Source organism: Chiloscyllium plagiosum, unplaced genomic scaffold (assembly GCF_037043375.1).
Source record: "Chiloscyllium plagiosum isolate Xiang-an unplaced genomic scaffold, Cpla_swu_hap1 HiC_scaffold_24, whole genome shotgun sequence".
Classification (NCBI taxonomy): Eukaryota; Metazoa; Chordata; class Chondrichthyes; order Orectolobiformes; family Hemiscylliidae; genus Chiloscyllium; species Chiloscyllium plagiosum.
Genome location: NW_028270162.1, coordinates 36,033,035 through 36,058,903, shown reverse-complemented (window position 1 = coordinate 36,058,903; position 25,869 = coordinate 36,033,035). Strand labels below are relative to the sequence as shown.

The following is a 25,869-nucleotide window of genomic DNA, read 5'->3' as shown; positions in this document are numbered from 1 at the left end:
ACTATTTTCTCAAAGATTAGATGGTGTATTTGGGGTTTATTTCATAAATTCTGATTGATCGGGTGACTTGTGTGTACAGAAAAGGTGATTCAGAAATTGCACTAATCACACATTATTGTAATCAACACACAGAACAATACAGCACAGGAGCAGATGGTCAGCTCACTGGCCTTTGTCAGCTTTTGAAGAAAATATATTTAAATTAGTCACATCCCCTTGATTTTTTCCTATTAGTTTACACGACATTTGCCTTGAATTAATTGTTGAGTTCTATCAAAATTATCACTGAATCTGGCAACATACTGTAGGGAATCTAATCTAATTATATTCAATGTGATAATATTCAGTTGTACAAATAAAACTCCTCATCTCTCTTCTGGTTCTTTTACCAAATACCTTAGGTCTGTGAGCTATGGTAACCAAGCTTTCTGTCATTTGAAGCAGTTTCTCATTACGCTATCAAACCAATTTGAACACTTCTATCAAATTACACTTTAAATTTAAGGGAATCAATTCTACCAGGAATTTTAAACACTGGTACCATTCTAGTGAATCTATTCTGCACCTTCCCCATCGCCTTGATATCACTCCTAATTATGGTATCCAAAATTGGACACAATACGCTGTCTGAGGTCTAACTATTGGTACGTAAAGGAATATCATAACTGTTTTTCAATTTTGTGTTTCTGTACATGAAGCCTAAGATCTGATATGTTTTCCAATAGGCTTCTCAAGTCAAACTATCATCTTCAAAAGTTTGAGTACATATACCCTTAATTTATATTGCCGCACTTGCTGAGGTTATCGTGAAGGATTTTCCTTCTCAACCTCTCCGCTCACCTGAGGTGTGGTGACCCTCAGGTTGAACCACCTTTCTCTATCGAGAGCGCAGCCTTATGGTCTGGTAAAGCTATGGCAACTCTACATTTTTAAAATATTCCTGTACCTGTAAAAAATTATACGATTCAGTATATCCTATTTTTCCTCATTCCTTGTAAAAGGAATGAATCACTTTGCACTTTTCTGTATTAAATTGTACCTGCCCAATACATCAATACAACCTTCCTCACTATTTCTTATAGTAGCAAGTTTCATGTCAAGCGCAAACTTAGAAATTATGCTTGGTATTCTCAAATACATCAAAACAGAGCAATTGTCCTGATACTAATGTCAAGGGATCATCAATGTAAATGTTTTTCCAGACTGAAAGCAACTGTTCACCATTACTTTCTGCCCCTTAGCCAATTTTGTATCCTGAATGTTATTCCTTCTGTAATCCCTCGAGATTTTCAACTTCACTAACAAATCTATTATGTGATTATCAAATGCCTTTGAAAGCCCCACACATCAATTATACTATCTTCCTCAACCGTCTCTTACTTCAAAAAACTCAATTAAAACAGTTAAATACAATTTGTTTTCAATAAAACCATTCTGACTACCATTTATGGACCCCTATTTTCTAAGTATCAATTACTTGTGATTCGCAGTTTTCCCATCACTAATGTTAGACTGACTGACCTGTAATAGTCACATTTACACCTCTTCTCTTTTTTGAACAGGAGAATTTGCAGTCAGTCCGTCCTCTGGCATTACTACATATCTCAAGACTGAAAGCTATAACTTTTGTTATCTCTGCCTATGATACATCCTATCCAGAAGCACACAAATTTTCTCAAACAAAAGAATAAAATTTGAAACCCCAACAACAAGAGTCAGAATTAACCGTTTCCTACTGGCAATGGATTCGAATGCATGTCAATTTGGTTGCAAACTCCCTGACAACCATTGTGCAGCTTCAATACAGTTGATAGTGAGTGATTATGAGTGGACACCATAAAACTGGAACAAATGAATAATCTTGCCCAGAAAAACTTCAAGTCCGTCCAGTCTAGGATACTGAAATTACCATGTTGAAATAATAATAAATTATTTTTTGAAGGTTGGATCAAAGACTAAGATAATTTGAATAGCCACAATTCAATCTAAATGCTAAATACAGACAATTAGCATTTTAACTGATGTGTTTCCTATTAGAAGAGGAACAGCAACATGGCACAGTAATAAATGGTAGAGTATAATATGAAATCTCAGTTTTCAAAATCTGATTCAGAATTACATATTTTCTCCTTTACAGCCTTGGGCTGATTCTTTCGGTTTTGTTCTACTGGTGCCAACAACCCCGAGAGGCTGTACCTTATGATCATTCATCCAGTATAAATTTTAAGACAGAGAGCATTGAAAGATTACTTAACATGGTATATTGTGTTAATCATTTTATGTTAAACTTGATCCTGTTTTCGTCCAACATCGACATAGCCATTTTCCAGCAGAGGTCAGTATAATACCATATAGAATTGGAACTCTGGCTAACACTTTTCTAAAGATATTAAAGCCAAGTGACAATTACTGCCCTAATGGAGATCAAATAATTTGACTTGGATCAGGAATAAAATCTAGAAACCAATGGTCCGAAGGGCTTATTAATAGTCCTAATAGCACTACTGTCGCAGAGAATCCTGGTGACAAAATCTTGCATTGAGACGACATGCTAACATTCCCATGCAAACTGCAAGATTACAAAAACTCTACAAAAAGTATAAAACTCAGTTCAAACATAGAACTTTTTAAAAATCAATTGTAAGATTGACAAAGGTTATTAATTTAAAGCAATACATGCAATAAAAATAGTGTGCATTGATCTGAAATATTTCAAAATTGAAGACACTTGTAAATCTTCCACCACTTAGCTGTCTCAACCTGAACAGCCAAAAATATGCCTGCACAATTTCATCAGCTAGATAACTGTAGATGTAAATACACTTTCTTACCAAGAAGCACAACAGATGTTGAATTATTACTGAGCAATATCCTGCCAAATTAAAACCTATATTCCAAAATCACTATACCTCACAAAATATTTTTATAGCAATAGCTTAGGAAGCATAAAAGTAAGCCATAAAAGTGAGCTACTATATTTGATGTTTAGGCTGATTCATTTAGATTTTTAAGTCTCGGTAGCATAATATCATTTTGTTTTTAAGTCAAGCTACAAAATTATGACATGCAGAGTTGGCGAAGTTCACAGCACAGAAACAGATAAGTTAATTGTTGTTTTAAGTCTGTCCAAGAGAAAGGCTGCAGTAGTGAGTATAGTGGATTCTTTCTTGATTATGTTTTTGGAGATAAGTCTCTTGATTAAACTTAAAATATATGCCATAGCTATTAATTTAACCTGGGGCAGTGTTTATAGAGGAATAAGACGGTGTTATTTTCTGAGTCTGTAGATTGTAAAGGAGCAAAAATGGCCTTTGCAGTGATATGTACTTCTTGTCAGATGTGGGAGTTTAAAGAGAGAGTTTAAGGGTTACTGCAGATTATATCTGCCATAAATGCTGTTGGATGCAAATCTTAATCAGATCGAGTGGATCAGGTGGAGAGACAGATAGAAGTGATGAGGAATTTGCAACAGCAACAGTATTTGATGGATGGCAGTTATAGGAAGGGTGGGGGGGGGGGGAGAAGAAAGTCTCAGATACAGTCACATTGATGGGTTAACTCCAGGAAGGGTAAGAGAGGTAGGCAGCTAGTGCAGGAGTCTTTTGTGGATATACCCATTTCAAACAGGTATGCTGTTTTGGAAAATGTAGGGGTTGATGTGTTCTCAGGGGAACGTAGCACGAACAGCCAAGTTTGTGGTATTGAGACTGGCTCTAATGCAACGAGGGGTATGTCGGCTCCTAAGAGATCAACGTATGAGGGGATTCTGTAGTCCGAGGTACAGACAGACGTTTCTGTGGCCAGCAGGGAAAAAGCAGAATGATGTGTTGTTTCCCTGGTGCCAGGATCAAGGATGTCTCAGAGAGGGTGCAGAATATTCTCACAGGGGAGAGGGGCCAGCAGGAGGTCATTGTCCACATTGGAACCAATGACATTGGAAGGGAAAAGGTTGAGATTCTGAAGGGAGATTACAGAAAGTTAGGCAGAAATTTAAAAAGGAGGTCCTCCAGGGTAGTAATATCTGGATTACCCCCAGTGCTATGAGCTAGTGAGGGCAGGAATAGAAGGATAGAGCAGATGAATGCATGGCTGAGGAGCTGGTGTATGGGAGAAGGATTCACATTTTTGGATCATTGGAATCTCTTTGGGGTAGAAGTGACCTGTACAAAAAGGACGGATTGCACCTAAATTGGAAGGCAGGGAAATATGCTAGAACTGCTTGGGAGGATTTAAACGAGTAAGGTGGGACGATGGGACCCAGGGAGATAGTGAGGAAAGAGATCAATCTGAGACGGGTACAGCTGAGAACAGAAGTGAGTCAAACAGTCAGGGCAGGCAGGGACAAGGTAGGACTAATAAATTAAACTGCATTTATTTTAATGTAAGAGGCCTAACAGGGAAGGCAGATGAACTCAGGGCATGGTTAGGAACATGGGACTGGGATATCATAGCAATTACGGAAACATGGCTCAGGGATGGGCAGGACTGGCAGCTTAATGTTCCAGGATACAAATGCTACAGGAAGGATAGAAAGGGAGGCAAGAGAGGAGGGGGAGTGGCATTTTTGATAAGGGATAGCATTACAGCTGTGCTGAGGGAGGATATTCCCAGAAATACATCCAGGGAAGTTATTTGGGTGGAGCTGAGAAATAAGAAAGGGATGATCACCTGATTGGGATTGTATTATAGACTCCCCAATAGTCACAGGGAAATTGAGAAACAAACTTGTAAGGAGATCTCAGCTATCTGTAAGAATAATAGGGTAGTTATGGTAGGGGATTTTAACTTTCCAAACATCGACTGGGACTGCCATAGTGTTAAAGGTTTTGATGGAGAGGAATTTCTTAAGTGTGTACAAGACAATTTTCTGATTGAGTATGTGGATGTACCTTCTAGAGAAGATGCAAAACTGATCTACTCTCGGGAAATAAGGCAGGGCAGGTGACTGAGGTGTCAGTGGGGGAGAACTTTGGGGCCAGCGACCATAATTCTATTTGTTTTAAAATAGTGATGGAAAAGGATAGACCAGATCTAAAAGTTGAAGTTCTAAATTGGAGAAAGGCCAATTTTGACGGTATTAGGCAAGAACTTTCAAAAGCTGATTGAAGGCAGATGTTCACAGGTAAAGGGACGGATGGAAAATGGGATGCTTTCAGAAATGATACAACAAGAATCCAGAGAAAGTATATTCCTGTCAGGGTGAAAAAGAAGGCTGGTAGGTGTAGGAAATGCTGGATGACTAAAGAAATTGAGGGTTTGTTTAAGAAAGAGAAGGAAGCATATGTCAGGTATAGACAGGATAGATCGAGTGAATCCTTAGAAGAGTAAAAAGAAAATAGGAGTATACTTAAGAGGGAAATCAGGAGGGCAAAACAGGGACATGAGATAGCTTTGGCAAATAGAATTAAAGGAGAATCCAAAGGGTTTTTACAAATATATTAAGGACAAAAGGGTAACTAGGGAGAGAATAGGGCCCCTCAAAGATCAGCAAGGCGGCCTTTGTGTGGAGCCACAGAAAATGGGGCACATACGAAATGAATATTTTGCATCAGTATTTACTGTGGAAAAGGATATGGAAGATATAGACTGTAGGGAAATAGATGGTGACCTCTTGCAAAATGTCCAGATTACAGAGGAGGCAGTGTTGGCTGTCTTGAATTAGTTAAAGGTGGATAAATCCCCAGGACCTGATCAGGCGTACCCGAGAACTCTGTGGGAAGCTAGAGAAGTGATTGTTGGGTCTCTTGCTGAGATATTTGTATCATCGATAGTCACAGGTGAGGTGCCGGAAGGCTGGAGGTTGGCAAACGTGGTGCCACTGTTTAAGAAGGGTGGTAAGGACAAGCCAGGGAACTACAGACCAGTGAGTCTGACCTCGGTGGTGGGCAAGTTGTTGGAGGGAATCCTGAGGGACAGGATGTACATGTATTTGGAAAGGCAAGGACTGATTTAGGGATAGTCAACATGGCTTTGTGTGTGGGAAATCCTGCCTCACAAACTTGATTGAGTTTTTGAAGAAGTAACAAAGAGGATTAATGAGGGTAAAGCAGTAAATGTGATCTGTATGGACATCAGTAAGACATTTGACAAGGTTCCCCATGATTAGCAAGGTTAGATCTCATGGAATACAGGGAGAACTAGCCATTTGGATACAGAACTGGCTCAAAAGGTAGAAGACAGCGGGTGGTGGTGGAGGGTTGTTTTTCAGACTTGAGGCCTGTGACCAGTGGAGTGCCACAAGAATCGGTGCTGGGCCCTCTACTTTTTGTCATTTACATAAATTATTTGGATGCGAGTATAAGAGATACAGTTAGTAAGTTTGCAGAAGACACCAAAATTGGAGGTGTAGTGGACAGCGAGGAGGGTTACCTCAGATTACAACAGGATCTGGACCAGGTGGGCCGATGGGCTGAGAAGTGGCAGATGGAGTTTAATTCAGGTAAATGTGAGGTGCTGCACTTTGGGAAAGAAAATCTTAGCAGGACTTACACACGTAATGGTAAGGTCCTAGGGAGTGTTGCTGAACAATGAGACCTTGGAGTGCAGGTTCTTAGCTCCTTGAAAGTGGAGTTGCAGGTAGATAGGATAGTGAAGGCGGCATTTGGTATGCTTTCCTTTATTGGTCAGAGCATTGAGTACAGGAGTTGGGAGGTCATGTTGCGGCTGTACAGGACATTGGTTAGGCAACTGTTGGAATATTGCTTGCATTACTGGTCTCCTTCCAATCGGAAAGATGTTGTGAAACTTGAAAGGGTTCAGAAAAGACTTACAAGGATGTTGCCAGAGTTGGAGGATTTGAGCTATAGGGAGACGCTGAACAGACTGGGGCTGTTTTTCCTGGAGCATCGGAGGCTGAGGGGTGACCTTTTAGAGGTTTCCAAAATTATGAGGGACATGGATAGGATAAATAGACAAAGTCTTTTCCCTGGGGTCGGGAAGTCAAGAACTAGAGGGCATAGGTTGAGGGTGAGAGGGGAAAGATATAAAAGAGACCTAAGAGGCAACCTTTTCATGCAGAGGGTGGTACGTGTATGGAATGAGCTGCCAGAGGATATGGTGGAGGCTGGTACAATTGCAAAATTTAAGAGGCATTTGGATGGGTATATGAGTAGGAAGGGTTTGGAGGGATATGGGCCGGGTGCAGGCAGGTGGGACTAGTTTGGGCTGGACTGAAGGGTCTGTTTCCATGCTGTACATCTCTATGACTGTAAGAGGAGATTCAGCATAATTATATTCCTCCTCCTAGGCTCCCATCAGTAATGCCCATTCCTGTGACCAGTAGTTATGCAGTCCATACTGCATTGTCCCATGAGGAAGTAAATGCAAAAGCACTCAATAGAGAAATTAAAAACACAAAAAGTGTGTCATTGTGTTATGCATTCAAACACTGAAGCATTAGGGGACATGCTATTTAGTCAATTTTTGGCTCATTTTAAGTTTTGAAATAATCAAAGGGTTGCAATATAAAAGATTTGCATTTTGTCTTGCTTGCAAGTATACAGAACTTTGAATCAACCATTAAGATAAATGATTTTAGCCCTTTGTTTGGAATGTGTGCAGGCGATTTGTTTGGAATGTGTGCAGGTGATTTGTTTAAACACGTAGACACTTTAAATTGTTTGTACAGTCATTACATATTAAAGCAGCCAATGCTCAGTTGGTCTGTGTGGAACTTTCAGGTTGCTCTACAGCTGTGAAGCTGAGAGGAACACTGATTAGGATCCAATCTGACACTTCCATAATAATCACAACTCATAATTTAATTAGGTAGCGAACTTACTTCTTTCCTTTCCATATTTTGGACATGTCCACAGACGTTTTGCTGAAGACATCAAACTCATCATGGTCAAATACATTTTGCCGTGCTGACAGAATCGATTCCTGTTCTTTTTTCACCTGCCTAATGACAACAAAGTATACAAATAGTTTGGCACTGCACCTACAATTTGTATTTAGAAGACTATTAAATTCTATCAGGCATCCTTTAAAAACATATTGCAAACATGTTGCAATTGAATCGGATACTGTAATCTACATCACTTTATGACAAGAAAGACTCAGAAAAATTACAAAACATCAAGTGTGGAGATCATTAGGGACAAAAATACAAAAATCTTAAATTTTAGGAATTTACAGAATACAGTAAATTGTATAATTGAGTTGGAATTAAAAGATGTTCAAATGTCTCTAAAAGATATTGTGTCACTGTGTGAGAAACCCAATTACCTAAATCCTGTGGTCAGTATATATTTGGGTTTTTGTGGTACCCTTTGATACTATCTAATACCTTCTTAAGCTTTTAAAACACAAGCTAACCACTAAGTAGAAGGGTAGTACCTAAATGCACCCAAGTGTATGCATGTTTAATGAGCTTCCCCACATTAATTAAAAAATAGAAATTACCTTGAGAAACATTTGTATTTGAAGCCTTCAATTCAGAAGTATTTTAAGTACATACACTTGTTTACATCGGTTTACAAACACATCTGATGACATATCAGCCATCCTGTAGACCTTGAAACAACTTAAATCACTGGGAGATAAAGGGTGGAAACAAAGAAGACACAACTTATACCAGCACCTGCAGTTTGTTTTCGGTGGACATACTGATACAGGAGCTCTAGTTTAAATGTTACAGCAAAGTCAGCCTGTCAAAATTTCATGAAATTATTTATTCTTAAAAGGCCTTCATCTCTCATAATTACTATTTATGGTGAAAGATTTGTTATTTTAAAACAATAGTGAATGACCTGCCATGTATTCATCAAATTAGAGATGTACTGGTTGTGGTGATTAAATAAGTCAAATTATGTTGATTATTCAAGATCAGGTAATAAAAACAAAGTTGTGTAAAACTAGTAAATAGAAAGCCTTTTACATATCCATATAAATGTTCTGTATGTATTTACACTTTTACCCCATATCATTTTGGAACTGTAAATGTAAACAATTCTGTGTCAGTTTGGACAGTACATAAGAAAGCAGTTAATAGATTTCACTCAATTCTCACTTAATTCTCATTTCCAGTTTGCATTTTCACAAACTGAGACTATATAGACAAACGGCAACATTTCCAGTGGCAAATTGCTATTATTTTACATTTATCCAATTGATATCTATGCCAGCTTAAGTACAATGGGAATACAAGTACAAACATTGCACATTATTTGCAAAACTTTTAATGAAATGATAAAAGAATCCTGTGGATAAAGTGGCATTTAGACACAGTTGTGCAGACCACATGCAGCACAGGCTTATATTCTGATGTGTTGTGTTAGAGACATTCAATCAGAAAATGTAAATAGTTAAAACAATAAGCTTTGTCCTTGTGAATTTGACAGATCGGAGTTCATAAAATAGAATCTAGATTCAAGATTCAAATAGATAACTGCAACAAATGCAACTAAACATTTTGTTGAGCGCACTCAGAGACAGGCTTTGACATCAAGACCAAAGAATCTGGTTCCAGCTGAGAAATCCATCACAGACTATAGGTCAAGTATAGCTGAAGCTTGAAAATTTGCATTTAAGTATAAATGAACAGAAGTATTTTGAAAACAAACCTTCAATCTAAAGACATGCATCTTGATTTCTTACCTCTGAAGAGTTCCGTCTAGCTTGCGAAGGGAAGGCGCTATTTTATCTTCAAGGATATCATTAATTACTTTCTCAGCATCGTAATTATATTCTTCCAGACATTTAAGAACAAAGTCTTCATCAAGGTGTGGTAGAATGTCCTTCACCTGAGAAATTAAAGATTCCAGCTCGACTCCTGTTATTTTGGCAGCTGTTGCACCTGCACACTATTTATAAAATCAGGAATGAAAACATATATAATTCCAGTAAGCAGTTTAAAAAAGCTATTTTTTCATATTTTAACTGAATTCATTATGACCGATATATTAATCCACTCCAAATTTAATTTCAAACTTAAGCTTCAAGAGAACAATCTGTATAAAAGAATACAATACTAGTTAAACTTCAGTCTGCATGCACTTCACATTATTTGTTTCTCCATTATAGATTCTCCAATACCCAGATTTACAATGCAAAGTAGCTAGGTAAGCTGTGATGATGTCATCACATTCTCCTATCTATGGAAACATTAGGCAATCATGAACAATGAAACCATGCATAACAGAAAACAACAATAAAAATAAAAATGGAGAGAGGAAGTGTGTTACTGGTCAAGTTCACTATGACTTCTTTAGAACTGTCAGACTTCCTCAAAAGAGTAAAGCTTGTAAACTTTCAAATAACAATTTGTGCTTGAATTTCAGAATTGTTACTAAGTTTTATTCTTGGCCAGTTCGTCAATTCAATTAATTTGAGAAGAGTATTTTTCTAAATATATCTTTCTCTTATAAATTTTAAAAAAATATTTCATTGGATGTCAGCATTACCTTGAACTTAGTGGGTTCCTGGGCCATTTCAGAAGGTAGTTAAAAGTCAAATCACATGACTGTGGGTTGAGAGGGACAAGTGGATCGCATCAATGGCAGACTTCATTTAGGGAATTCAGTGAACCGGATAGAATTTTGTAACAATTTATGACAGTTGTTGATTCATCTTGGGCTTTAAGCCAAACTGCTACCTGCACATTTAGATAGTGTTGAGCTTTGCGTGTTTGCACATAAATAAGCTCTGGGTTGACGTATTTCTTTTCTCTAAGAAGGGCTCTTCCACTCCTGATGTATTCCACTCCTCTATTTATAACTATACACTGCAGGCTACTAAATACACCCCTCTATTTGACCATTCTCTTTACAAGCTCTAGTCTGATGTTTTCTCATCTACTTAGGTCTCAACAGGTCATCAGTTAAACCACCTCATTTACATATTTCTCATTATTCCACAGATATCATGGTCACCATTCCTGAGCCGAGATATAAAGTAATTCAAGTTAAATTTCACCAGCTGCCAGAAATTTAAATGTGTATTCCCAGAGAATCAGTCTAGCATCTCCTCTTCTTGACAAGCGATTTGTAGACTTTGGAAAATATTGTAAGTATGCACATGCAATGAGCAACATTTAGAATTGCTTACCACAATTTTTTTAATGAACTATTGCTTTCACTCATTGCACTTGCTGCTTCAGTCAAAAATCTGGTTCCCACCAGCCAAAATGTGTCATAAATGCTAGGAATAAACCTAGTATCTCTGCTCATTTTACTTTCTTTTCCGAATCATTCTATGCATTCAATGCCCACCTCAAAAGTCACAGGGTGTTTAAGTTTGAATAATTCTGATCCAATATTGTGATCTTTTGGAAACATAGTAATAACATGTTTACACAAAATGGTAACTGTGACTCTCTAATTTAAATGATCTTACTAGAACAAAACTTTAAACTTTATACTGAAGAACTGATGAACCAACTTTTGAAACCAAGCTTCATACTTTAGAGTGTTGCTGGAAAAGTGCAGCAGATCAGGCAGCATCCAAGGAGCAGGAGAATTGACGTTTTGGGCATAAGCCCTGCTTCAGGAATGAGGAAGGTGTGCCAAGGACCTCCATGTCCTTGGCGGAGTGGGAGGGGGAACTAAAGTATCTGAACACTCCCACTCCGCCAAGGACATGGAGGTCCTTGTCCTCCTCCATCGCCAGAACACGGCAACACGACGCCTGGAGGAAGAGTGCCTCATCTTCCGCCTAGGAACCCTCCAACCACAAGGGATGAACGCAGAATTCTCCAGCTTCCTCATTTCCTCTCCCCCCCCACCTTATCTCAGTCCCAACCCTCGGACTCAGCACCCCCTTCTTGACCTGCAATCTTCTTCCCAACCTCTCCGGCCTATCACCCTCACCTTAACCTCCTTCCACCTATCGCATTCCCAACGCACCTCCCTACCTTTTATCTTAGCCTGCTTGGCAGACCTTCCTCATTCCTGAAGAAGGGCTTATGCCCAAAACGTCGATTCTCCTGCTCCTTGGATGCTGCCTGACCTGCTGCGCTTTTCCAGCAACAATTTTTCAGCTCTGATCTCCAGCATCTGCAGTCCTCACTTTCTCCTCCTTCATACTTTAGGGGGGCGCTAGCAGAGAGTCATAGAACTGGGACAACTCAGGAGTTCAAATGGCTCAACATCATGACATCATCCCAGACAGAGCATCTTGAAGACGAGTGTAGCCTATTCAACCAGTGTGACAATAAGGCTCCAAACATAATCTTGATCTCACCAAATATTCACATACATATTTTTTAATATTAGTCATTTAGATATCAATCAGGAAGGGAATATTTGCCAATTATTCCCTCCCTCAAAGAGGGCCAGTGATGTCAATTAACCCTTGTTAGCAACCAAGACCAGTTTGAACTGGTCAGTAAAGCTCACCCAATTGTTGGGTAAATTTACAATTCAATCCTATTTGGTACTTACATAGTCATCATTTTCATATTCTGGCTGTTTAAGTTCTTGCTCTGTTTCACCATTTACTGCTGAAACCTCATTGCTATCAGAGGCGTGTGAAACGTGAGTATTTCCAGTGGCAAAGGTAGGCTTGCTTCTACCACTAGCTTCCCAGGCACTGTCAACAGCTTTGATGATGTACGATGTTCTAGTTTCATCACTATAATTTAAGTTAAGATAAACACAAAAAACTTTGTATAAGGTGTACGTTGGTACACACTTTAACAACTGAAATAAGTAGAGAGCCAGTGCAGTCACAATAGACTAAATGGTGTCCTTCTCCCTATAACAATTCTGTGACTATGAATTGAGAGATTAACAAAAGATTTTCATACAGAGAAATAATTGTTTTGTTCTTTACAATTTTTCTTTTGCAAGATTTATTCCTGAAAATTGCCCAAACTTTTTTCTCCAAATTTGTCATTAACTCCATCACATATTTATAAATCCATTTCAGTTTCTTAACAGGATTAATTTTCTCCATGTTTAAACTTCCTATGCCAATTAAATATTAGCTGTATAAAAGACAGTGTTCCAAATAAGTTCAAAAGCAACACCTTCCAATAACAAATGGAACGCATGCCACAGGTTCTTTAGAACAGTGATATCACTTCTCTCTCCATTCCAATTATACACAGTGCTAACAAAAACTACAGAAATTGACATAATATTTCCTTGCTTTCTTCACATTTAAGAGAACTGAAGCATTTTTCAATTGGTCATAGTCACATCATTGGACAGGCATGAGAACAGAAATTAAAAATGCAACTCTAATGACTGCACTTCTTAACATGGAAGTTTAGAACAAAGAAAAAAAATGTACACAACAAAGGTGCACAATTAAGTTGAGTTTTATCCTAATAATATTTATTAGGTAGCTGTTCAATATAGCTCCAATGTACAAATTGTTGGACTCTATCTTTCATTAAGTTTCTCTTCCTTTAAAATATTAGTCTGCGTATGGAATAAATAAACTGCTAGTTTGAGGTCAAGAACTTATATGCTTTGAACATGTAAGTACCACTGTCCTTTTCCAACATCCATATTCAATATTTTTTCTCAGAAGTTGTAATGGAGCTTTTAAAACCAATGAAAATAACAATTCACCAAAGAGCACAACATCTGCATTTCGTCGCTAATAGCCATGGAAAGCATGTTTGTCCAATCATTGAAAAAAAATCAAAACATTATTATGGAGCGATAAGTGATATCACTGTTCTAAAGAACTTGCGGCAATTCATCACCTCACATAACTTAATCTATAAATGTAATTTACAAACTAAGTTATCTAAATCATATTTTTAAAAGGACCACAAAGGAATGTACTATCTTGCTACATTTAGTTTTCTATTTTTTTTCCTCCATTCTTAATCAAGGCCCAAAATTCCAATTTTAGCTGTCACGGGCTTCCAAACCAAACAGCAAAGGATACAGCACCGGAAATGCCTGTTGTAGAAGGCTGATATCATCAGCCACTGGAAATGGTTCATCATAGTCCGTCAGAAACCTATGTAAAAAATAGAGATTTGATGCAGAACATATTTTTTGAAGTTATATTTAATAGTACATTTTTGTACACAACCACAGCATTTATAATTTCAGAAAGAAATAATTGACCTTTATCATTTGTAACGATTATACCCAAAATGGTATTTTGGCTTGTAGATACAGGTAGTCAGTACAGACAACAACGTTCAAGAACAATTCTGAAAATATTTGTATTTTAGATATTGAGAAAGCTTTCTTCTCAATTTGTTGAAGTAATTTAGACCCTGTGTTGATTTGAACATTTATACTCTTCATAAGCTGCAAAAATTTACTTTTCACCTTGTAGTTTCTCTCAGATTTATACAACAGCCTCCTGCAGCTGCAGATTCAATACAATTAACAAAAATATCAGGGATGCACTTTATTATAGCAATCATTGCAATTTGGTCATTGATCAGCAGTGGGTGTAAAACTACAGCATTGAACTATATTGAGTCACTACTGTAACCTGTTAACGTAAAAATTATGCTGAGCAATGGAGTAACATGCCCTGGGTTAAGACGCACACAACAACCATCATTTTTCAATTGTGAATCTGACACCATTTCTAAAAGGTTTGTCATGATAGATTGACTTTTGTTCTCTACCTAGATTTCTTTAAAAAATTTCAAAGGAGTCACTACTTCATTGTTTTATGAATATTAGGTATAATATGGAATACAGTCGAAGAAAAAACTATTATTAATCTTTTTTAAATTTTCTCATGGGACGTGGGCATTAGCAGCAGGCCAGCATTTGTTGCCCATTCCTAATTGGTCTTTGAACTGAAAAGCATACAGGCCATTTCAGAGAAAAGAGTCAACTATACAGTGCTGAGAGAAATGTTGAGTGTCAAACCAGGCCAGCGTAAGAAAGAATGACTAATTTCCTTACCCAAATGAAACAGGTGATGTTACAATCACCATTACTGAGACTAGCTTTCAATTCCAGATTCGCAAATTTAATTTAAACTTCCCATTTGCAATGGTGGGATTTTAACCTATGTCTCCAAAGCATTAGCATTAGCTTTGGAGACATGGATTACCAGTCCAGTGACAAAACCACCATGCTGCCTCCCTCAATGGATAGAAATTTGTTGATTTTCATAATCAATTATGTAAACCATAATGCACATCCCTTAGCATAGCCAATTCTTTTATTTCACAATTCTGGACCTTGGCAGAACTGCTACTAATAATTTATAAACCATCACATAAATTCATTGTCATTTTTAGATAGTATATATAAAGCTTTTGTTCTTGAAATAGATAGCATTGTGGATGTCAATATAAATGTACTCCTGACTTATGATTCTTAGGCCATTCACTGAAGAAAAAAGACTGACAAAACTGAAAACTTAAAAATGTGTTGCTGGAAAAGCGCAGCAGGTCAGGCAGCATCAAAGGAGAAGGAGAATCGACGTTTCGGGCACAAGCCCTTCTTCAGGAATGAGGAGGGACTGCCAAGCAGGCTAAGACAAAAGGTAGGGAGGAGAGACTTGGGGGAGGGGCATTGGGAATGCGATAGGTGGAAGGAGGTTAAGGCGAGGGTGACAGGCCAGAGAGGGGGTGGGGGCGGAGAGGTCGGGAAGAAGACTACAGGCCAAGAAGGCGGTGCTGAGTCCGAGGGCCGGGACCGAGAAAAGGTGGGGGGAGAGGAAATTAGGAAGCCGGAGAAATCCGCATTCATCCCCCGTGGCTGGAGGGTTCCGAGGCGGAAGATGAGTCGCTCTTCCTCCAGGCATCGTGTTGCCATGGTCTGGTGATGGAGGAGGCCAAGGACCTGCATGTCCTTGGCAGAGTGGGAGGGGGAGTTAAAGTGTTCAGCCACAGAGCGGTTGGGTTGGTTGGTGCAGGTGTCCCAGAGGTGTCCCTGCACGCAAGTAGGTGGCCTGTCTCCCCAATGTATAGGAGGCCACATCGGGTGCAGCGGATGCAGTAAATGATGTGTGTGAAGGTGCAGGTGAATTTCTGATGAATATTGAAGGATCCCTTGGGGCCTGGGAGGGAAGTGAGGGGGGAGGTGCGGGCGCAAGCTTCACATTTCCTGCGGTTGCAGGGGAAGGTGCCGGGAGTGGAGGCTGGGCCAGTGGGGGGCGGAGACCCGATAAGGGAGTCGCGGAGGGAGCGGTCCTTCTGGAACGCCGACAGGGGTGGGGAGGGAAATATATCCTTGGTGATGGGGTTTATTTTCAGTTAAATATTAGGAAATTTTGACCTCTGAGATTATCCAGTTTGGATAAATAGACGAGAAGTGAATATGCTGAGTATAGTATATATGCTGCCAAATACTGAAATTTTGTTGTAGTTTAATGTGCAGTAATATCATATAAAGTCAGTCTTATGGAAACAGATTTTCTCGTGTTGTCTTTTGTTCCATTAACACAGGAATATGCTTTTCCTCAGATTAGGTATCAGAAAAGTGCAACTATAGGAAAAATGATAAACAGTTAACAGCCACACAAGAGAACTTGTAGAATGTCATGTCTTTCCCATAAGCCAACGTGTTAACAGTACTAAAACAAAAAAAAAACTCTTAATTTATTCAGCCCATACAACAAACTTGTTTCGACCTCTCCGTTCTTGGCCTCTTAATGTTGAAGTGACACCAACAAAAGTGACTTTAACAATTCCAGGCTTTAGCCATTGCTATAATTTTTCACCAGAACTGTAATCTTTTCCAACATCAGGAATTCAAAAAAACAGGCCTAATGCAGGATATTATTTATCTCTCCACCCTTCCTTTTTGCTCTGTTTCTTCTCATAAGCTGTTCATCAGGGGCAGCACGGTGGCTCAGTGGTTAGCACTGTAGCCTCACAGCACCATGGACTTGAGTTCGATTCCAGTCTTGGGTGGAGTTCCCCACTTTCTCCTCGTGTCTGTGTGGGTTTCCTCCAGTGCTCCAGTTTCCTCCCACAGTCCAAAGATGTGCAGGTTAGGCGAATTTGCCATACTAAATTGCCCATTGTATTAGGTGCATTAGTCAGAGGGAAATGGGTCTGGGTGGGTTACTCTTCGGAGGGTCGGTGTGGACTTGTTGGGCCGAAGGGCCAGTTTCCACACTGTAGGGAATCTAATCTAATCAAATCAAAATCATCATTGCACTGCAGATGTCTTATCTGCTAAGTGGTTCCAACTTTGAAATGAACACTTCATATTTTCAGTAACTTATTGTTTTATCAACAAGGTCAATGTTTTGGCTTTTGCATTTGAACTTCTAAATTGAGCTTTAACAACATCTCCCTCACATATGATTCACTTCCACCTATGTAAAATCATTCACTTCTGCCCCTACCTCAGCTCATCTGTTACCAAAGACCTCATCACACCTTTGTCATTTTCAGGATTGTTTATTTTGACAGACTCCTTGCTGGATCCATTTTCCCTGTCCACAAGGTTCTGCCTGTCTAAAACTGCACTGTCTGTGTCAGTCACTAATCCATACTAAGTCTTGTTCACCCATTATCCCTCTGCTCATTGATCTTCACTTGATCTAATTTTCCAACACCTTTTATTTCACATTTTCATCCTAGGATTCAGATTACTCGATGATTTCGCTCTATTCTATCTCTGACAGTCACCTGCCCTAAATCACACCTTTAACTCTGGTCCCTTTTGCAACCACCCCCTCACTTTGCCAACCACTTTGCAGTATTTTCATTAGCTAGGTTCCAAGCTCTGCAATATCCTCTCTAAATCTTTATTTCTCTATCCTAAATTAAAACATACTTTCAGACCTACCCCCTTGAATATTTACTGCATTTATAAAAGTATGTAAATAAGAGTTGTGGTTACTGTTCTAAATACAGGGTACATGTAAAAACTCTGTTGATAATATACTCTAAACTTACCATTCGTTTACTGTGCCCTTACCGTTTCTGGTGTAGCAGAGCTGTAAAGATCTGAAGGAAATCTTCTATAAAAGGTAGAATATTATCAGATCTACACAACAGAAAAAGAGTGAAAAAGTCTTAATACGAGAAAAACTTTCATGACAAATTATTTCTTGAAAGCAATTACCTATAAATGAATTTTCTATACTAAACAGAATTGTTTTATTCAAATATAATACTAGACAAATTTAACTTTGAGAGGATTTGAAAAAGATTTGATACAAACTAAGTTGTACTTCTTGGAAGTTAGAAGTTCGAAAGGTGATTTCATCAATATTTAAGATGTCATGGCAGAACTAAGTGTATCAAACTAAAAATATGGTGATACCCAGGACAAATGCTGGGATCCTTGATTTGCACACACCTTGGATGAAAATATGTTCTAAATGCTTCTTTGCCAAAAACATGTCAAAAGCGGTTCCGCAGGAACGCAGGAATCATGGGTGCTTAAAGAGTGAACAGGTGCATTCTGGACAGAATGGTCCCTCTGAAAAGCCGAGGGCAGAGAAGAGATGTTGTTAGGATATTATTGAGACTTTGTCTTAGCTAACAAAAAAAGCAGATGATGATCTAGCAAATGCAAAGAGAGGGCAGAGGATGAGGAGAAGACATTCTCTTAGAGAGTTGAGGGGAGATGTACTGATAAATGGGGTGAACAATTCAAGGATCCCAGCATGTCCTATGGAAGAGAGCCTTAGCTTAAAAAATGCAGAAACTCTGGTATAAACACCGGGAGTGAACAGAGAATATTCTATGTAAGAAACACAAGACTCGGGTAGTTAAGAAAAGTAGTAATCTGGAAAAAGGTTACTTATTTTTAAAAAGATTGGAGAAAAATCTAGCATGGGAAAGGAACAATCAGAGAGTGACTACATAAAAAGTGTAGCATGGTATAAATGAAAAGGAAATGACTTAGGCAGGACAGCCTTAGATCGAAGTATTCAAATGTATTAGCAAAGTCATAAATGTCAATGAAGTTCTCAAAATGGAGGAATGTGGAATCATTTCCATCACAGAAAAGGAAAACTATTCTAAATGATATGAACAGGCTCAAACTAATATATTGGGCAGGCCTGTTTGCGTATTGGGAGAAGGGGATAAACAAATTATGTTCAAGAGAGTTTCTGATCTTATGATCTGGTGTTTCATAACAAGATTGTCATTCAGAAATAAGAATTGCTGCTCACTATACTCTGCATCAGATAGATAGAGATGCTTCCACTATATGGTCATAGGGTTTCATGCCTACATAGGAATGAAAAGAGGAGAATGGGAAGTTAGAAGTTAAGTTGCAAATGGGCATATATTGGTAGAAAGAGGAATCAATTTGAATACAATTCTATTTACTTGCTCAGAAAGGACCCTCTAAAGCGATTCATTAAATCCTAATCCAGTTCTTAAAAAGATCTCTTCAGCTCCATTTCATTCTTATTAACAATAGCTTTTTAAACATTTAGTGTGAAGATGACATGCAATTCTGGATGTAAAATCAATTCAAACAAGCTGGAGTTAAACACAGATTAGCTTAGCTGTAATTATTTTATGCTAATGCCTGCTGACAGCCATCTTGCAGGTGCACATATGTGCCAGGACAGAAACATGCATACAATTCCAGAAATGCCAGATCACCATGTGGAACTCTGATGGTGTTGTACAAAAAAAAATTCCCATGCGTAAAGAAGCACTACTAAACAGAGCTTGAAGGAATGGGGTCGGGGGGTTGGGAATGACATACCAAGTGAGGAAAGAAAAAAATGGGGGAAAGAGTGCACCACATCCAGTGAACACAGGTATGCACAAATTTGAGCGGTGCATAATGACCATGCATGTAGTGTCAAAAGACACAGCTTTTTCTTATAAGGTCAAAGGGAGAGGTATATACATTTGAACCTTCAATGACACATTACTGGATGAAGAGAATAGCAGAGCAGCTTGCTAAAACTCATGGATGAAACAAAGCAGACATACTGACATTCGGTAAGTTCAGCTCTAAACCAAGCCACAGCTTCGAAATAAAATGTACATGATTCACATCTAAGTTCACTTGGTGTAATATCTACAGAGAATATGTCAATATAGTTTTCCACAAAAATAAGTAAATTCAGAGTTGCTGCTCCCTTACCCATTTTCTAGAATAGGTTGAAGGCACATATTGTTAATGATACAATGAAAAGCTTCAATCATTTTTTTCCTTGAGTGAGAAAGCCTCTTCCATAAATTTTCCTGTAAACTGAAGAGAAAATATATTCACAAAATTAATAGCTTCAGTGTAGTTAGGGGAGACAAAGTCAGACAGATTGTAATACCTTCTGATTATCTAATCTTGCATCAATTCTTGCTTTACACAACAACATTTCTACTCCTCTTTGAATGTTTATTGGTCAGTGTATTCTAATAACCTGAAGAGTCTAAATAGGAAACTCAGTAGGAGAGTGGATAAATATACTAAACTTTCGCCTCAAGGATCCAGGTTGGAATCCAAACCAGAACATTCGTATATGAAATTTTGCTTTTTACCATGGTTCCCTCGGTCCTCAAATGAAATAACTACCAAGGGAATTAGCAGTCTGCTCAACATGGGCAGTAACCAATTAGGCTCCACTTAGGTGTACTTACCAAACCCGCTAGCATTTCCAATGGCATCTTTCGGATCTGAAGGCCAACCTCATGTTTTTTTTAAAAACTCATTTGAGATGTGGGCTTTGCTGGCTTGCAGCACTTGTTGCCTGTTCCTCATTGCCTTTGAGAACGTGGTGGTCAGCTGTCTTCTTGAACTGCTGCAGTCCATCTGCTGTGGGTTGACCCACAATACCATTAGGGAGGGAATTCCATGAATTGGGCCCAGTGACAGTGAAGGAATGACAATGTATTTCCAAATCAAAATGGTGGAGAACTTAAAGATGATGGTGTGCTCACGTATCTTTGCTCTATCCTTCTAGATGGAAGTGGCCATGCGTTTGGAAGATATTGCTTGAGGATCTTTGGAAAAGTTCTGCAGAGCACCTTGTGCATAGCACACACTGCGTTGATGGTGGAGGAAGTGGATGCAAAGCCAATCAAGCAGCTGAAAATTGTGGTGCTGGAAAAACACAGCAGGCCAGGCAGCATCAGAGGAGCAGGAGAATCTATGTTTCGGGCATAAGCCTTTCTTCAGGAATGAGGCTGGTATGCCAAGCGGGCTGAGATAAAAGATAGGGGGGAGGGAATTTGGGGGAGGGGCGCTGGGAATACGATAGGTGGAAGGTGGTGAGGGGGAGGGTAATAGGCCGGAAAGGGGTGGAGTCGGAGAGGTCGTGGAAGAAGATTGCAGGTCAAGAAGGCAGCGCTGAGATAAGGTGGGGGCAGGGGAAATGAGGAAGCTAGAGAAATCTACATTCATCCATGTGGTTGGAGGGTTCCTAGGCAGAAGATGAGGCGCTCTTCCTCCAGGCGTCATGTGGGCAGGGTCTGGCGATGGAGGACGCCAAGGACCTGCATGCCATTGGCGGAGTGGGAGGGGGAGCTAAAGTGTTCAGCCACGGGGTGGTTGGATTGGTTGGTGCAGGTGTCCCAGAGGTGTTCTCAGAAACCTTCCGCAAGTAGGCGGCCTGTCTCCCCAATGTAGAGGAGACCACATCGGATGCAGCAGATACAGTAAATGATGTGTGTGGAGGTGCAGGTGAATTTGTGATGGATATAGAAGGATCCATTGGGGCCTTGGAGGGAGGTGAGGGGGGAGGTATGGGAGCAAGTTTTGCACTTCTTGTCGTTGCAGGGGAAGGTGCCGGAAGTGGAGGTTGGGTTGGTGGGGGGGGGTGGACCTGACGAGGGAGTCGTGGAGGGAGTGGTCTCTCCTGATACATCGTATCATCCTCCGTCATTTCCGCCACCTCCAGACTGACCCCACCACTAGGGATATATTTCCCTCTCCACCCCTATTAGCATTCAGGAGAGACCACTCCCTCCGCGACTCCCTCGTCAGGTCCATCGCCAGACCCTGGCCACACGACGCCTGGAGGAAGAGCGCCTCATCTTCCGCCTCCAACCACACGGTATGAATGCAGATTTCTCCAGCTTCCTCATTTCCCCTCCCCCCACCTTATCTCAGTCCCAACCCTCGGATTCAGCAACGCCCTCTTGACCTGCAATCTTTTTCATGACCTCTCCGCCCCCACCCCGGCCTATCACCCTCACCTCCTTCCACCTATCGTACTCCCAGCACCCCTCCCCCAAATTCCCTCCCCCCATACCTTTTATCTCAGCCCACTTGGCACACCAGCCTCATTCCTGAAGAAGGGCTTATGCCTGAAACATTGATTCTCCTGCTCCTCGGATGCTGCCTGGCCTGCTGTGTTTTTCCAGCATCACATTTTTCAACTCTGGTCTCCAGCATCTGCAGTCCTCAGTTTCTCCCAATCACGCAGCTGCCTTGCCCTGGATTGTGTCAAGCTTTCTGAATATTGTTGGAGATGCACTCATCCAGACAAGTGGGGAGTATTCTATTACATGCCCGACTTGTGCTTTTTGGATGGTGGACTGGCTTGGGGAGTCAGGAGGGAGGTACTCGCTACAACTTTCCTAGCCTCTGACCTACTCTTGTAGCCACTCTTGTTTCTGTGATGAGCCCAGTTGAGTTTCTGGTCAATGGTAACCCCCAGGATGTTGATAGTGGGGGATTCAGTGATGGAACACCATTGAATGTCATGGGATGATTACATTGACTCCTATTGGTGATTATTATAGCCTGGAATTCATGAGGTGCGAATGTTACTTGCCACTTGTCAGCTCAAGCTTGGATGTTGTCCAGATCTTATTGCATTTGAACACTTACTGCTTTAGTATCTAAGGAGTAGCGAATGGTGCTGAACATTGTACAATCATTACTGAACATCCCCACTTTTGATCTTATGATGGAGGGAAGGTCATTGATGAAGTAGCTGAAGAAGTTTGGACCTGGGACACTACCGAGAGGAACTTCTGAAGAGATGTCCAAGATGACTGACCAACAACCACGACCATCTTCCAATGTGTCAGGTATGACTCCAACAATCGGAGAGTTTGCCCTGATATCCATCGATTCCAGTTTTGCTATGGCTCTTTTACGCCACACTCCATCAAATGCAGTTTGGATGTCAAGGACTGTCACTCTCATCTCACCTCTGGAATTCAGCTCTTTTGTCTATGTTTGAACAAAGGCTGAATTGAGGTCAGGGGGTTGAGTGACCCTGGCCGAACCCAAATTGTGCATCACTGAGCAGGGGTTATTGCTGAGCAGGTGCTGTTTGATAGCACTATTGATGACATCTTCCATGACTTTTGTCCTGCTTTTGACGTAAAGGACATACCTGGGTAATTTTCTACATTTTCAGGTGGATGCCAATGTCGTAATTGTACTGGAACAGCCTGGCTAGGGAAGCAGCAAGTTCTAGAGCACAAGCCTTCAGTACTATTGCCGGAATGTTGTCAGGGTGTGTAGCCTTTCCAGTATCCAGCGTCTCCAAACGTTTCTTGATATCAAATGGAGTGAATTGAATTAGCTGAAGACTAATATCTGTAACGCTGGGGACGAGTAGACGAGACAGATCATCTACTCGGCACATCGAGCTGAAGATTGGTGCAAGTGCTTCAGCCTTATCTTTTGCACTAATGTGCTGGTCTCTTCCATCATTAAGGTTGGGGATATTTGTGGAAACTCCTGCTGCAGTCAGCTTTTTAATCATCCACCACCATTTATAACGATGTGGCAGGACTACAAAGCTTAGATTTAATCCATTGTTTGTTGGATCGCTTAGTTCTGTCTATCACTTGCGGCTTATATTGTTTGGCATGCAAGTAGTCCTGTTTGGCACCTTCAACAGGTTGACATATCATCTTCAGATATGTCTGGTACTGCTCCTGGCATGCCCTCCTGTACTCTCCATTGAGCCAGGGTTGATCCCCCGGCTTAATAGTGATGGTTGAATGGGGAATATGCTGGGCCGTGAGGTTCCAGATTGTGCTGGAGTACAATTCTGCTGCTACTGATGCCTACAGTGTCTCAATCTTGACCTGGAAGATCTGCTTAAAGTCTGTCCCATTTAGCATATCACTTGGGAAATAGGATCCTGATAGCAAGCCAGAAAGCCTTTGGTGCCTCTTCTTATCTAGTTCAATGAATGACCCACAACAACGAGGCCACAATGAGGACCACAATGTTCTTCTGGACCTGGCTTAATAGTAAATTTTCATTAGAAAATTGGGCAGCACCATGACTCAATGGTTAACACAGCTGCCTCACAGTGCCAGGGATATGGGTTCGACTCCAGCCTCGGGCAACTGTTTGTGTGGAATTTGCACATGACTGCGTGGGTTTCATCCGGGTGCTCTGGTTTCCTCCCATTCCAAAGATGTGCAGGTTAGCAGAATTGGCCATAGTGTCCAGGATTATGCAGGCTAGGTGGATTTGCTATTTTAAATGAGGGGGTTAAGGATAGGATGCTCTTCAACGGGTCGGTGCAGACTCCATGGGCCGAATGGCCTCTTCAGCAACCTTGTTCATGTAATTCTGTCTCAGTATTGTCCACTTTGCCAGGTAGGCCTGTCAGCTGACCAGTGCTGCAGGCCTTATCAGTCTCCTACCTCACAAACCCACCCTCATTGCTCAGAGAACATGGAGACTGCCAACCAGGCACCCACCTCACAAAAGTTGCATGAGTGGGAACCTTGATGATAAACTTCGGGATCCATATATGGTCTGAGTTTTAGATTCCTGGCAGACACAGGAAAATTCAGTGACAGCAGTAAGGTACATGACAAAAAATTTAAATGGTCCAGAGTAAAATCACAAACAGGAATAAATGAATAGTTATTTCAGAGTCTGCTGATGCAAAGAGAACAATCTGAATATCCTACTTTTCTGCTGTCAAACACTGAAGTTCTAAGATTTTCATGGCATAACACAAATAATTGAGAATTGGAGAATATGAGATTCTTTTTGTAAAGTGGTCAAGGAGAATTGCTCAATGCATTTAGATACATTAAACGGTTAAAAAAAGCCTTCATGAAATATATTTTACCTAGTTTCATCGAATCGTCTCTTTTTGATTGCACTTTCTAGTTCAGGGACAATTACTTCATAAAATGAGGCTAACCTGCAAGAAATAAAGAGAAACAGTTTTCATGGAGAAGTTATTATTCCAATGTATCTTCGCCAATCTTACTCATTGTTAATTTTAAAACTGTTTTTTCTAAAGAATTTTGGTTTACGTGTGCTTGTTAAAATATCCTGTAGCTGCATTAAAACTAAACAGATTAAGTGTTGACAGCAACCAATCTCACAATACATTAACATGCCAAGTCAATTGGACCTACAGGAGGAGTATTCCCTGATTGTTTGACAAAAAGAAAACTACCTCCATAAGTCATTTCTCCGGAAAGGGGGAAGTAATAATCATCAGCACCACTGAGTTGATCCATATTGTCACTGTCAAAAGTTATTGCTTCAAGAACAGCACAAGAATAATGGAAAATAATCATCAGGCATTTTCTAAGATGTGGAAAAGTTCAGCAGTAGAATAATGGAAGAGAAAATGCTATAATTTAGATCAGAGAGACAAGATTAAATGAAATTTTAGTAGAACCAAAAGCTCAGTAATGACATTTAAACACATACTTTCATACCTATGAATAAAATCATGCTTTTGCATTGTCCTACTAGCTTCGGGAAAGATATCCAAGAATGCAAAAAGTGTAGTACAGGTATCACATAGATACAGCAAAATATCCTTAAATTCCTGGAAAAACAAAAATTTTATATTTATAGATAACATAATGCTAATCTACCACGCACAAAATACTAAGAAACATTGAGAATGTTTTTAAAGTTTGAATAAGTCACAAGTTTCCAAATAAAAGAATTTTCTAACCAAGAATATTTTTGTGTAGACATTGTATTTCTGTTCCCACAATTATTACAAAGTAGTGAATACAAGAAGCTTTGCAGTTTAATTTGGAAAAATCAGACAAACATACAGTGTTTAAAGCAAAATAATGCCACTTCTTAGTAAACTAAGTACTAATCA

The 25,869-nt window shown here is 39.9% G+C and overlaps 1 protein-coding gene across 2 annotated transcripts in view; it reads right to left on the bottom strand.

Annotated features, from left to right (window-relative positions):
• Positions 1 to 25,869, bottom strand: part of ascc2 (activating signal cointegrator 1 complex subunit 2) — a 62,194-nt gene that overhangs the window by 11,523 nt on the left and 24,802 nt on the right. For both annotated transcript variants that reach the window (XM_088000082.1, XM_088000083.1), the window contains 8 exons: positions 25,469 to 25,581; positions 24,865 to 24,939; positions 19,953 to 20,060; positions 17,811 to 17,879; positions 13,843 to 13,917; positions 12,381 to 12,570; positions 9,598 to 9,803; positions 7,781 to 7,900 (listed from right to left, as the gene is read on the bottom strand). In XM_088000082.1, the coding sequence (XP_087856208.1) occupies positions 7,781 to 7,900; positions 9,598 to 9,803; positions 12,381 to 12,570; positions 13,843 to 13,917; positions 17,811 to 17,879; positions 19,953 to 20,060; positions 24,865 to 24,939; positions 25,469 to 25,581 (956 nt within the window). The remainder of the gene's footprint in view (positions 1 to 7,780; positions 7,901 to 9,597; positions 9,804 to 12,380; positions 12,571 to 13,842; positions 13,918 to 17,810; positions 17,880 to 19,952; positions 20,061 to 24,864; positions 24,940 to 25,468; positions 25,582 to 25,869) is intronic.